The sequence below is a fragment of the Helicoverpa zea genome, chromosome 10, assembly GCF_022581195.2.
Source record: "Helicoverpa zea isolate HzStark_Cry1AcR chromosome 10, ilHelZeax1.1, whole genome shotgun sequence".
Taxonomy (NCBI): Eukaryota; Metazoa; Arthropoda; class Insecta; order Lepidoptera; family Noctuidae; genus Helicoverpa; species Helicoverpa zea.
Genome location: NC_061461.1, coordinates 7,545,156 through 7,560,255, shown reverse-complemented (window position 1 = coordinate 7,560,255; position 15,100 = coordinate 7,545,156). Strand labels below are relative to the sequence as shown.

General features: G+C 34.3%; 3 protein-coding genes across 3 annotated transcripts; 2 read left to right on the top strand and 1 right to left on the bottom strand.

Moving 5' to 3' along the window:
* Nucleotides 1-344: 344 nt before the first annotated feature.
* Nucleotides 345-5,045, top strand: LOC124634070 (ubiquinone biosynthesis O-methyltransferase, mitochondrial). The gene is made up of 6 exons (XM_047169479.1): nucleotides 345-566; nucleotides 652-840; nucleotides 1,359-1,467; nucleotides 3,657-3,791; nucleotides 4,155-4,425; nucleotides 4,776-5,045. The coding sequence occupies exons 1-6, from the start codon at nucleotides 523-525 to the stop codon at nucleotides 4,889-4,891; spliced, it is 864 nt and encodes a 287-aa protein (XP_047025435.1). The 5' UTR covers nucleotides 345-522; the 3' UTR covers nucleotides 4,892-5,045.
* Nucleotides 5,046-7,127: 2,082 nt separating this feature from the next.
* On the top strand, nucleotides 7,128-9,784 carry LOC124633893. Its single transcript, XM_047169264.1, has 4 exons — nucleotides 7,128-7,342; nucleotides 7,698-7,919; nucleotides 8,502-8,642; nucleotides 9,475-9,784. Exons 1-4 carry the CDS (start codon nucleotides 7,252-7,254, stop codon nucleotides 9,729-9,731), a joined length of 711 nt encoding a protein of 236 aa, XP_047025220.1. The 5' UTR covers nucleotides 7,128-7,251; the 3' UTR covers nucleotides 9,732-9,784.
* A 91-nt stretch (nucleotides 9,785-9,875) lies between these two features.
* Nucleotides 9,876-14,342, bottom strand: LOC124633892 (aarF domain-containing kinase 1). The gene is made up of 6 exons (XM_047169263.1): nucleotides 13,765-14,342; nucleotides 13,251-13,661; nucleotides 12,791-12,964; nucleotides 11,810-12,010; nucleotides 11,141-11,347; nucleotides 9,876-10,829 (listed from the first exon to the last, which is right to left on the bottom strand). Exons 1-6 carry the CDS (start codon nucleotides 14,203-14,205, stop codon nucleotides 10,719-10,721), a joined length of 1,545 nt encoding a protein of 514 aa, XP_047025219.1. The 5' UTR covers nucleotides 14,206-14,342; the 3' UTR covers nucleotides 9,876-10,718.
* Between the last annotated feature and the right edge of the window lie 758 nt (nucleotides 14,343-15,100).

Below are 15,100 nucleotides of genomic sequence, written 5' to 3'. Positions count from 1 at the left end.
ACATCTAAATGACTTAATAGGTACATAATTAATTAAAATTAAGAAAATAATTTACAGCATTTATAATATTTGAAACCAAAAAAGTCTGGAAGAATTACAAAAGTTCTACAGACATCGTTATATGGTTCTAAAATATCATTTCTAATATTGTCAGTGTATTACTTCCGTAGTTATTGTTAAAAAAATATGTTCACTACTTTAATCGTGAACTATAAAGAACCCTTTTTATGTTTATCTTTTGGCTCACGCTCGCAGTGCTCGTTGAATACACCAACTTAACTCAGTTAGTTGCAAAGACGTTGACTAGCAGCACGTTACTTCAGTCCGTTAATTTGTTTGATGTCGTTAATAAATCCTGTTAATTTTTTTTTATGCCAATCGCATAAACTGACCGTTTCGTTTCGTTTAGCACATCTATATTTTTTGACATTTGTGCGAGTGAGGTTATGTTATTAAACGTCAAAGTGCTTTAGATTTCAAAACCGGCGTTTATTTACAAATAATTTACTTACTAATACGAAAATGTGGTCTCAAAAATTAACTAGAAGTATTTTAGATAAAACTAAGTAAGTCATTTTGCCTTTGGATTGTGTAGTGTGTTCAAAATCCGAGTGTTCAATTTTTTGTAATATTTTGAATTACTTTTTACAGAAATACAGTATTCAAAGTACCTAGATGGAAACCCATAGTATCGTCACGATGTCTCCAAACCGAAGGTCGTACTACACAATCCCAGTCAACTGTTGATGCCGCTGATGTCGAGTTCTTTTCAAAACAAATGAATGAGTGGTGGGATCCGTACGGAAAAATGCGTCTACTACATAGTATGAATTTATTGAGGTAAAATAAGACATTTGATGATAAAACATAGCCCTCGAATTTTCAGAATATCTGCCTTTTTAGTTTTACTGCTGGTAAATCACTTAACTATACTTGAGAGATTCCTAGCTTTAGCTAAAAGTATGTACCTACTAAATTTTAAATCATGGAACATCCCAGTGTGTAGCAACAAAATTGTAATCATGCGCATGTAACTTATAGTTACACATTCAAAATACAAACTTTTTATAAATAGAACCTAATATAATATAATATAATATAATATAATATAATTATAGTATATTTTATACCTTCCGTCCCTGTTGACCCGCATCCTTAGAGAACCACTTCTGCACCCAGATAAAAATAGGTATCCTAATTAATTATCATATTATATTAATTTAATTGGATCACATTATGTGTTGTTCTGTTGGTTTTGTTAGCCCATTAATTTTTTTTTTAGTAAGAAACACCCAAATAAAAAAGCAATGAAATTAATATGATTGCCAAAATTAAGCTTTTTCATAATTCATTTCCAGAGTTCCTTTTGTCCGAGATGGCCTCGTAAATACTGCACAAAAAGAATTGTACCCTCTCAAAGATAAAAAGATATTGGATGTTGGCTGCGGAGGAGGTATATTATCAGAGGTAAGAGCAAAATCAAATGTGAATATGTTTTAACTAATGACTATTTCTTACTTTTTATGTAATCATGTTAATATCATGTACAGTAGAACGCCAACTATCAAAAATCAGTCCTAAGTGGCTACTACCATGTTACTATTGTGAATTTTTATAATTTGTAATTAATGTTAAGGCCGGATAGGATTACAACTTACTATGATCAAGACAATTAAGTGAGCATTACTGTAGATCCAAATCAACCCCAGTCCCAATTAATTCAGATTATCAGCAGTCTTCTGTAATTATAGTTCGGCCATTCAGAGAATGCGTTCCTGACACGTCGCGATTGAACTGACGACGTAATAACATTCATTGATTATTGATATAATAATGTTGTTTTAATGCTCCTCAATTGTTAAAACGGTAAACAACCAGCAAAAATATTTTTATCGTAACTGCAACGCCATTGCAAAGTTACGTCGTCAGTTCAATCGCGACGTGTCAGGAACGCATTCTCTGAATGGCCGAACTATACTATTCAAATTATACCCTGAGAGACAAAGCAAAGCTTAATCATAATGATTCATCATTCTTTATCTAGGCCAGAACAACCTTCCAATTTATACTATGAACTTTTAAATAATAAAAGGTTAATAATGGCAATATTACCTTACCTTGATGAAACCAGATAATGTAAAAAATTGAACAATTATAGTTAGTAAACAAACAATAGTATGTACCTATCCTTTCTTGAGATCTAGAATATCTGGGACCTGGGGTACTTAATTTTATTTAAATTGGTTTTGGCATGAAACATGCAGTAGTAGCCGTAGTTACTTTCGCATTAATATTAGTAACAATTTCAATTTGAGGGATATGTATTGTATATGGCAAACAGTGGAATTATATGTAATTTAACCCCTTGTATGCCAGTGTCCGGTGTGCAGATCCACACGACGAGACACAATGGATTTTCTATTATTCTCTAATTAGTGGCGTACAAGAGGTTAATAAGCAATTAGTATAAAATATTCCTCTCTTCCCGGATTTACCTTATCAAGTAGATTAATACATACATGGTTGTTTTACTTAAATGACTGATTGAGCTGTGCTTAATGATAACCACTTGTACCATTTAAAATTCGTTGTTGTGTGACTCTATTATTAAATGTTTATAACTTTAAAATAAAACTACTTTTACGGATTTTATCGCGTTATATTAATATACAAACACCGCCGTTCCAGACAGTCAGCAGTTTATGAACACACACTAGACAAGGCCCAGCATTACATCAGATTTGATAAACCACAAGTCCTTGCAAGAGAAAACCAATCATCCTAGATAGGAATCACCTAGGATGATTCGCGAGGCTATTGAAATTAAAAAACATCCAAATTTCAATAGAGAAGATGGCTGGTGCATACCACCTGCTTTGGAATCCCATCATAGAAACTATTAAATCAAAATCCAAGCCTACAACTGCTCGACCTATGGATACAGTGAGCTCGTTTTGCGTGAATCGGATTGTCAATAATAATCAACAAAATGTAGGGTAGCTGTTTGTAACTAATATATCAAGACGACCAACACCTTAGTCTGCCCGTGACCATGGATGCTGTAAAGGATCCGAAACGTCGGGATTAAGAGGACGAATTGGAATTTTTGGCGCCAAAGATTTCAATTTTTCTCAGTAAATACAAAACGGATCAAAATACAACTTGGTTACCTAAAAGTTCATGATATAAACCTTATTTTGTTAGACGTAGAAACATGATTAGGTAACTTTTATAACAGAGAAAAATATATCAAACATACCTTTTTTTAAAAAGAGATTCACATATTATGGGCATACGGGACCGATTTAAGCCTCTTAACTTTTTTAGTAGTTGAGTATGTACATACTCTTTAAAATTGTAGAAGGAATTTTTATCAAATTATCATTTCTAAATAATAAAATTACAAAACCATTTTGTCGCTTACGACTTTTAGTTATAAGCTAGCGCGCGTATTGTTATCCTCGCCCCGCTCAGACGCTCCGACCCCTTTTGGCGCCTTAGATGCGCGTGCCGGTTATGGAATTATTGTTGACCAATTCCTCGCCTTAAATAATATTAATATAACGCGATAAAATCCGTAAAAGTAGTTTTATTTAAATGTCTAATATTCGCGTAAGTGTCAGAAATCAATATGTTTATAACTTAATATTTTTCAGGGATTAGCAAGGCTGGGCGCTTTCGTTACGGGGATTGATGCAAGCGAGGATCTCATCCGAGTGGCAGACGAACATAAAAATGTTGACCCAAAAATAGCATATAATAAACCTGTTTACCTGCATACTACTGTAGAGGTAAGATTTTTATGATATTTTTTTATCTGAGAATAGAAGTGCTTTAAGATTGTAATCTATATTGCAACACTGACAATCTCATTCTATACATCTTAAAGACTATGACCAACCATCATTCATACCAATATTTTCGAGACCGAGAAAATTGCGTATATATTTATTGTAAGCACAATAACTCATACCAAAAAAAACTATGATATTTTTGTTAATAAATAATAAAAAACATGTATCACCATGTTTTTTTTGACTGAGAGTCCGAAAGCAGGTATTTTAGGTGAAAGGACACCAACAGTACCTATTTCAAGTCGTCTCAACGTGTTTATTTATAAACTCAATAAATAAATCGAACTTCTAATTTTTCAGGACCATGCGAAGAAAGTTTCCAACCTCTACGATGGAGTAGTAGCATCTGAAGTTATAGAACATGTGCAGAACCAAGAATTGTTCGTCAAATCCTGTGTCCACACTTTAAAGCCAGGAGGGAGGATTTTCTTCACGACACCAAATAGAACGAGAATGTCACAGTTTGCTGTTATATTCCTCGGCGAAAATGTACTCAAATATATACCTCAAGGAGCTCATCAGTTCGAGAAGTTTATCACGCCTACTGAACTCACTTTCCTTTTAGAAAGAAGTAAGTACCGCTATTAAATTGAATGCGGGATAAGAATAATTCTGTATTTCTGTTCCTTCTTTAAACATGCTGCAATTTATGATTTTTTTATTTAAATAGAAGATTAGATTAGTTACCTACATCAAGAATTTATGTCAAGTAAACTTGAAGTTCATCATCACCCTGCCTTTCTCCCAATTTTATTTGGGATCGGCGCAGCATGTTTTCTTCTATACTCTTCTCCTGCTATCTCAGAAGTAATATTCTTTCTTGCCATGAAGTTTATCAGTTATGCAGATATAATGTGCATTTGTATAAAATTCATACCCTTTAAAACATTAGTAGTAAAAAAAATGTTTTTTGTTTTCCAGATAATTGCCATGTGGAACTAACTTACGGCGTAACTTTTAACCCAGTTACTGGTAAATGGGACTTTTCGGAATTCCAACAATTAATGTATGCTATTCAGGCTGTGAAATTAAGTTAAGTGATGTTGTGGTAAGAATTTAATTCATAGGCGTTTGTTTATTCGAAAATAAGTTGTGCTTCACAATCAAAATACATACCTATATTTGTTATTTGTCATTAGAAGTAAAAAGTGTTATTTGTAAAGTGGTTGCAATATACCCTAATTGTTTTTATTTTTGATGTTTTATTTATTATCTTTTTTATATTGTAACACTTAATTTAATACCAAAACCCTGTATCGGTTCAACGACAATTGACCCAAGGGTTGATAACTTTGTATTAAACAACAGTGTACCATAATATATTTTTTGAGGAAATACTAAATTCTGAATGTGTGCTATGATACAGCACACAGTTCAGTTATCATAGTTTGAGTTTTGCGAGAACTGTACACCTGCCTAACTCTTTTTTAACCCCCGACGCAAAAACGACGGGGTGTTATAAGTTTGACGTGTCTCTGTGTGTGTGTGTGTGTGTGTATGTGGCATCGTAGCTCCCAAACGGATGATCCGATTGTAATGCGGTTTTTTTTGTTTGAAAGGAATGTCATTCGGGAGTGTTCTTAGCTTATGTTTGGTGGAAATCGGTTCAGGTCTTCAAGGTCATCAGCTCGTTTGATATGTGTGATAGGAATGTTACACGCTCAGTTACTTGCAAGCATATGTGGGATCTGAAATTTGAAACACTAATGTCTTCTGGATCCACTGAGCTGGTCTGCTGTTAGGGCACGAAGATAGGAGACGTAACCCTGAACTGCCTTTTAGTAAACGCATCGAGTTTGGGCTCGTTGAATTTGTCTTGACAAGTTCTCTTCATGTTTCTAATTGACGAGAACCTGATGCTGGAAATGGGATGTGACGGATGAAACCCTGGAATGCCGGAATGAAACGGATAAACCGATTTATATTTTTGCTGAAAATCTAGTATGACCAAAGGTTAGTCTTTATTGTTTCTCAATCTGTGCAATTCTCCCAGAGCCAGTTTGTCATGAGGATTGTTAAACAGCTTCCTCTGGCCGAGATCGCATATAGCGACCCCATCTTAAAATAAACGAAATTAAATGAAAGAAGGAAAAATTAAGGAGCTCCTTCAAAGAGCGTGAAATAAAATAAAATTATAAATTTAAAAAAACCCCCGACCCAAAAAACTACGCAATTAAACCCTATAAAAAGCAAAAAATAACGTTAAACACTACGTAAGTACCAACTAAAGCATGTCAGACTAAACTAAATTTTGACGTGTCGGGGGACCGCTTTTTACCTTTAAAAATACTTACATAAATCAAATGATATATGATCAAATGATACCTACCTAATTATAAAACTCGTATAAAAAAACACGTATCTAAACACAATTATGTATATACAAAGTTATAAGTAGTATTACATATAATAAATTAGAGCGGTCCCCCGACACGACAAAATTTTGTTTAGTCTGACATGCTTTAGTTGGTACTTACGTAGTGTTTAAAGTTATTTTTTGCTTTTTATAGGGTTTAATTGCGTAGTTTTTTGGGTCGGGGTTTTTTTTTAATTTATAATTTTAAATGCAAGCGATAGATCTACACTCGCGAGCAAAAAAATGGAATCACCCCCGTGCGGTATACAAATAAAACGATTGGCAATGATGCAATATTTACAGTTAAATGTTTATTATGGTCTCGTTTGAAAGCCTATACCTACTTTTAGCTTTAAGGGTACAAACAAAAAAATCATTTATTGAGCTGAAAATGGCGCTGGTAGAGGAATGGGAGAATTAAAAACTCATCAGGTCCATGAGAAACCGTAAAAAGCAGTAATAAGGGCTAGAAGAGGAAATACAAAATACTGAAACAATAACCTATGCTTGATTTTGTTTGAAATGTTCAATTTTTCAGCTAAGCTCAATTTTATTTTTCGCCTGATTTTCGTTGCTGTCTTAAGTAAAGATGATTAACTCCTGAAATACGGAAATGATTTTTTTGTTTCTACCCTTAATTTAAAGCTTAAAGTACAGGCTTTCAAACATTTAACTGTAAATATTGTATCGTTGGCAATCGTTGTAATTGTATAGCGCAAGGGGGCGATTCCATTTTTTTGCTCGGGAGTGTATTTTATTAAAACCACTTTAAAACCCAATCCCAAAACTCATGATTATCGCAGATGCTATTTATGCATGAAGTTTATGTTGCATCATAATTATTTGACCTATTTTCTACATTTATAACATTATAGAGCCCAAAAAGTCCGGTCAATGGTCAATCAAAACCAATTGTCAATCTGACTTTGCCAAAAATAAATCGAAGAATATTTACAAAATTAAAAAATGCGATAGGAATATTATGAGAGAGACTTATTTTCCTAGCTTTTAAGGGTAGTAATAGTGATATCTTTATTTATAATGTCACTAGTTAAGCTCTTAAAAGCACCGATTAAACTTTTTAAGAAGGAAGTCATTACATTTGTCATCATTCGGAGGTACGACTTGGGAAGTAAGTACTTGCTATATTTTATCCTGGGTAACAGATAGGCACCTATTTGATAAGGCCGGGCCTTATCAAATAAATATACCTAGGTAAATAGGTATATATAATCTATACCTTCATACTAACGAGTTCAAGCAAATAAACTCACCTCGCTAATATAACTTGAGATTATAAGTTCATTTTTGCCGAAATACCTATTAACAATACAAAACGGGCAGGTAATTGTTAGATTGTCGAGTCTCAAGACTATTTTCATTCAGAAAGTATCTCCTCGAAGAAAATCACTGCTAAGGAGGCTGTAACAAATAGATTTGCTAATGGTAGGTCCCAGGAATACTAACTTACTTTGCCATATTCTCAGTTCTCGAAGAAAATCTCCGATACATATCTGTGAAACCCTCTGCATCAATATCTGTGCTGCGCACAAAAGTGTGGCATTTGCTAGACTTGCCGGATTTTTGTGAAGAAATCATCGTGCTCAAGTCCAGCAACGATGTCGTGATTCCTCTTGTTGATCTGCGAAAGGGCAATGACCCCCAGTACCCGTATATCCTCGAAGTTTGGTTGCCGAATAATCGACTATGTAAGTACAGTTCTTACATTGATTTACGAATGTGTATCTTATCTTAAATTGGTTTTACTATGTTGGGGCCGCCTATTCAGTCTATATGTAGATAGGTCCATCTTGCTTAATTTTATGGTTAGGTAAAACTACACCTACACTGTAGGTAGGTATACCTAATTACTAACGACAAAAGTAAACTTTTATAAAATTAGGGATTGATTAATATTATAATTACGAATATTTGTGAGCTATATTTTTAAACTTTCATAGCAACAATTTTATGAGAATAACATGTGTAGGTAGGATACCTACTTTTATTTTCCATGTGTAGGATGTACTACATCCTAATAAAAGTTAAGTAAATAAAAGTAAATACTACTCGAAATGCAGGTGAAACCACGGGAAACAGCTAGTTGCAAATGCATCAACTTTCACTTGAAAGCTAGTTCAACTCAAGTATGAAATAAGTAAACACATTGGAGACAAATAAATTAGGTGCTAACCGATTCGAACCACGTTCCGTCTGACGCACATTATTTACTGAATAAATTATCACGCTTATACGTAGCGATTGCCAAAAATATGTTTGTATATGTACAGCCTCGACCACGATGCATAATATGCTGACCATTGGCAATGGGGACGACCAGTCACACTATGGAAATCAAATGCAGTCTACGAACAATACAATATACGAAGACCGTCGTGATGTTGAGGAAAAATGTGTCTGTGCATGTTTTTGTAAGTACCATCATCATCAATAGCTTTTTCATCGTCCCACTGCTGGGCACAGGACTTCTCTCATACAGAAGGATTGAGCATTGTCCTGGCCTTCTCCTTACTATTTTCGGGTCCGCTTCCAGTCTACTAGAATGCAGCTAAGTACCTACCAGTGTTGTACCTACATGGAACGTCTGCCTATCTAATCACCTTTATCCAGTTACCCTAGCAACTTAATGCTGCTTGGTAAAACTGGTTGTCAAACTTTTTGATTTATTCCAGAAACTGCATATAAAATTTCATTTTTATGTAGGGCAATTACTAACTACGCGTAAGGAACCGCGAGAAACAGCGAAAATATACAAATAAATTATGCCGAGCGTCGGAGTCTCTGCATTATGAGCCTATGTTGATAGATAGATAGAAAGTGAATCATGTTACTTACTTAGCAGTCAGTCACCTAACTAACAAGCCTTTGGCTGACACACTTAAAAGGAAATTTCATTCAGACACCATTCTCATTATAATGTAAAGTCGGCCTTCGGATACGTATGCACGGTCATGGTTAGACTGACGATTAAACATGTGCTAATTAGTTTTCTATTCGAAAATTATTGGCCGCCCAGTGAGACGCTGCCAACAAGAACTGTCTTTATCCGGGCAAACATCAATAGTAGAAGCTATGAGTAAGAAATCAATCTATTAGAGAAATGTGGGTCATTTAACAACACCACAAGCGCATAGTGCTTAATCATTTAAATAAACAAAACACTTTAGCTCTTGAGAGATCACAAAAAATCAGTAGTATTACTTATATGGCCAGCTATGTTAATCGTGATATTGTTATTTCCAGCTCAAACCACAGTCTCGAATGATACAATGGCATTGAACAAACATCGAATTCCTGAGCCCAAAATGGCAACACGCAACTTCCTAGCTGACTTCAATAAAAAGTCGGAAATGTCTTGTCGTATCTCTAGCACTTCTATATTCAAACTCAGTGCAAGGAAGAGCCGAGACAACTTCACTAATATTCTGCTAAAAATACAAAGCGATTTATCCACATTGAGCAATAAATTGTCAGTCTTAGAAAACAAGTTGCCGTCCTGACTTTTATATCTCAGAGAATTTTATTTACGTTTAAATATAAAATCGTCCTTTAATATTATCTTTTATTTTATCTGGAATAACATTTTCTATTGTTAATTAAGTTATTAAGTCTAACAGTATTTTGGTAAAATAAAAAGGCATTTATTTACAATAAATACATCTCTATTTCAAAAATAAAACTTAACAATGTAACATTATCATATTTTAATAATAATTTATGTTATACATGGTATAAAATTGCTGTATCTGATTATTATTTACAAATATCAGTTTAACACTGGTTATGTACAAAAATAATACTCTGCCTACCTTTGGAGGTATTATTTGGACTAGCGTAACTATTGTAGTTAGGTACAAGTTTCTCAACTTGTCACCTTTGTGAACCATGCCGGATATTAACGTTACTCTTGTCTTGCCTATCTGCATTATTGTTTATTATTATGCTAAACACAACCCCAATCTCTTTAAACTATGTAAAAAACGTGAAAATTTCCGTACATTTACCTAGCATTAGATAAGTTTCAATCATCGTCAGTGCAAATCGCGATAGCAATGTATTCGCGGAAATTAAGTTTAATAATCTGAATAAAAAAACGCGCTCATAGTGGTATGGAACCACTCTAAAATGTATACTACATTCTCATAGCAAGTAGCTTGATGCAATAGCAGCAACAGTTATACATTATCTGTGAAAATTTCAACTGTCTATCATGGTTCAGATACAGAACGGAATCCTTTGGTACAGAACCCTAAAAATGCAATCAAAACTATGGCCTGAATTTAGCAAATTGTGCGTAGCAAACGTTCTACATATTCTTGCCTACTGCCATCTTAGGTAAATTATTTGAATGCGCTGTGCATAACATCGCGAGCTATTCTAAACAAATAAATAGGTAGGTACATTATATTCAAAGCTTCTAGTGGCTTTGCTCAGACTTTCAAATCCCTTTACCATACCCAATTGGACTAATATTGGCTATTCTATTTCTATGAAAATTTAAAGTGTACCTTTAAATATAAACTGTAGAAATATAACAACACTAATGACCAGCCAAACTTAAGGTTTAAATAAGACTTTTTGAGCAGCGACGATGTATTCTGAAACAAGAAATTAAATTCATAAGTATCTTTGAGTAGTTCACATTTAAATTAAATGAAAAATAAACTAACAACACTAAAAGTAGGTTGCACCATTTAACTATAACGATAACAATTTCCAATGGTTAAATCGCCGATTTGACCAATGGGCGGTAAATAGGTATGCACGGCTGGTTTTGGTTTGATTGTCATCATAGTTAAATGGTGTACCTCGCCTTTAATCTACTGATGGAAATTAATACCCGATTACGGCAATACAGCCTTGTAAAAAACTCACAAATACATCATAGTTTTGCAATTTGTTTGCCTACCTTATACTCGAGGTTATAGACACTCTGTACACAACACTGGCTCATGATAATGAAGCCGCACATTCGGTCTTGCATACCGAGAGCGTACTCAATGCTGCGAATAAGATCGTTCGTCTTCAACACTAGAAGAGCCTGTCGATCAACGTGCTCTAAACATTGTGTAACATAGTGCAAAATGTTCGGCAACTCATTTTGGAATGTTGATTTCTGCAAAAAAAGGAAAGAAAACTTAGCTTCCGTTACTAAATAGAATGTTACTATTCTTCGACTTTTATTACGACTAATAAATTAGGTACGTCTTCAGAAAATATTCAAGAATAATTGCAAAGAACGCACGCAATTCATTGTGAAATATTATAGTATAGTAATAAAATCTAGAATTCTCATGCATCATAGGCAAGGAACACAGATCCGAAAGGTAGGAATGTCTGGCTTATTACTCTGCATCACATTTGTGGAGAAATGAGGATTCTGTCGTGAGGAAGGTTTTGAGTATGAATGGGGAAGGGGACGACCTAAGAAACGATGGATAGATTGTGTGAAAATCGATATGGCTAGAAAGAATGTTACTTGTGAGATGTACGGCAGATAGAAGAGTATTGCTGAAAAAACATGCTACGCCGAACCCAAATAAAGGCAGGAGGATGACGAATTTTGGCGTATACTTGCCTCATCAGACGTTGGTCTAGTCCGACCAATGCCTTTCATAATGGTGTCCCACGGTCGCCCAGTGACCATGCAAGCAAATAACCCGTATAACTCCTTGCGTATTCCCAATTCTTCCGCATGAACCCGCATCTCGTCTCGGTTGCGATCAATTATTGATAGCCATAACTTTGAATAATGATATCTAAACTTTTCCGTCAATTGCTGGAAAGGAAAATATTTTTAGGCTGTAGAACTTGTGACGTATAAAATATCGTGGACCGATTTTTCGATCACGCACGTGCTATAACTATACTGTAATTTTTTTTAAATTACGTATTCTCATCACCATCATGGGCGTCTTATTTAAACGGACTTGAAAAAAGCTAATCAAGATCGATCGAAACTTTACAATGGAAAACCTTTAAACTAGAATACAATAGTTAACTTAATTCATAATTGTGACTCATGTCTTGTCTTTATACATGTCACGCAATTTGTGATATTATCAGTCACGTGTTCCAGACCAATCCATATTTATTCATATGTAGGTACCATTGTGAGTGAGAAGTATAAATATACGTCAATTGGTACTGTGCCAACAAAATGAAGAACTCCCTTTTTTCTATGGGTGTCAATTCCTAAACTCCAAAATTGTTACATAAATCTCAGAGTTCCCATAACATAGTCTTATTAAGATAATTTTCTTGTATTCGAATTATTTAAATAATGGTTGGTGATTATTTCACATAACACCATAGAGTTTTATTATCTTGACAGTGAAACATTCTGTACCTACTCATACATATTTGAGTAATGTGCCTCATAGCATTATGCAAACATTTTGTAATTTACAAAACCTTGAACATAGATTCCAAAATCACCTCATATTGAAATAACTTGGTCAGTAAATACCGATGACATCAAAATTGGCAAAAAGCGTTTGAATGCATTTAGAATAGTTTGCTCAAGTCAATACCTGTATGAAACTTAGCTACAACTTACAGCATACAAACCGTGGTCCAGTAGGTAGACGGTAACATCCTTATCTTTGGGATCTTTCTTTACGAGAATGTTGCCTGGATGGGGGTCACTGTGTACGAAACCACTGATGAAGATCATATGCGAGTAAAGGTCACCCAGCTTCTTACACAGATCAAATCTATTGATTTTATGTTCCTAAAATATTAAGAACTTTGTTAATAGGAAAAAAAATGAAGCTTTAAAATTAAATTAACAGAAAACTCATCATATTATGTGGTTTATTAATTGATGAACTTTATTTTTTCCTTTTCAAATACATTTAGCTATTTTTTATAAAGGACTTGAAAAGTTTAATACACCAATCAACTAAAGTAGGTCATGCAAATACAAGGAGTTCCTATGTGTAGATTATTTCATGAAACATCCTTATGTTCATTCATGTGTAATGCACAAAGTTGTGAAATAATATGTTCATACTTACATCAATGTACTTAACATCATTGACTTGACCTCCACTGACATACTCCATAACAAGAACTCTTTCAGTACTGTAATCCCAGAAAATCTTTGGCACCTTCAACCATGTGTAGTTTTTAAATAATTCAGCCACTCTCTCTGCATTACGACCTTCTTGTACAAAATCCAGCTCTTTTGCTATATTCTTTTTGGTTTCATCAATTAACCATTGCATTTCAAAGTCAGGAAATATTTTTGACATTGTGTTTATGATGAATTCCATCCATTTGAGGTCTATTTTCACATTGTCTCTTACAAAGAAATGTTGAACTTTAACTGCCACATCTGTGCCATCTTTCAATTTAGCTTTATGTACTTGTGCTAGTGAGGCGGTGCCAAGTGGTTCAGGCTCGAATTCTTCAAATAAATCTTTGGGCTAAAACATGAAATTATTGTGAAATAATCTTGTCCTACTAAAAACATTGAAAATATACACAAAATTATATTATTTAAGTAATACAACAAGGTATATTACTTACATCCTGTTTCAAATCTTCTTTCATCACTTTATACAGTTCCTCCACAGTGTTTTGTGGAGCATCCTTATGCAATATTCTCATTGTCATCACATACTCATTGGGCAGTAAGTAGTCCAAGGCGCCTACATGCTGCCCTACCTTTATGTACACACCTTTGTTGGCTTTACATAGCTCAAGCAGTTTCTGTGCCCCAATTTGATGAGCTTGACTCTTGACCTCCAAATATTCTTTTGAGCTTCTATCCCATTCCTTGCTGTACAGCAACGACTTATACGTCCTCCCAATTTCCACTGCCGTGTACGCTGTCCTGGAGAGTCTGACGATAGCCAAGGAGTCATAATCACCATCGTTAAGTTTTACGGCAGCGGTAACTGAACCACCTATTGCTACACTGCCGTACAGTCCATACTTCACCACCCGACTTACTTTTCTCGAAAACATCTTTATAATCTACAAGTTTCTAGTTACTACGTAATAGTCACATATTACTACTCAAAACTGTTTTCTACGTGAAGGCACTCAACAGCCATGCAAGTAGGACGTGAACATTGAAAGAAATGTCATCATTCAATTACGATTTCACTGTCAATGTCATTTAATACATCAATGACAAAATCAAGTCATTCATGCATTCATGACGGTATCTTCAATATTGCCATCTCATTTTCTTAAATAACTTCCCATTCCTAAAAGATCAAAATAAATCAATCAAAGCAAAATGGAAATAATATCCCTTTCTTTTTGTTTCTTTTTACCCGACGGCGGCCTAGAAGAGTCATGTACAGCACTTAATAAGTGTTATTAAGGATTCCAGAACGTGATGCTGTCGAGCACGCTTCCTGTATTGCATTCAAAGTCATCGCAGTTTCAACTACAATTATTTTTAGAGTAGTGTAAAGATTTAAAAGAACAATTACGTGATAGAGAGATAGAGTTTTTTTTACCAACCTCTTAGTTTCAGGATGCAAAATGCGAAAAAGAAACATGGATAAGGAAAGTGGAACCATGGTATCTACCTATATACCCTTATAGTCGTGAGAATTAAAAAAGGTTCCCCATATAATTTGTTCAATTTAAATCTGTTGCTTCCATAGTTTCTGCTTATAGTAATGTTTACCCTTAACGTACTACTGTTTGTTTTCCCAAATATAATAAATATATAAATAGTATCACGACACGCTCACGTTTTTCAGGGAAAAATCTCTTGGTAGAAAAAAAAAAGTATTCAGAATTTTCAATACCTGACTAATCAAAATTTTATTCATTGAAAAATTGAACATAGATTTCCCTAGTTCAATATGTGCAATTTTGATTATTGTAAAGACTTACTTTGTAT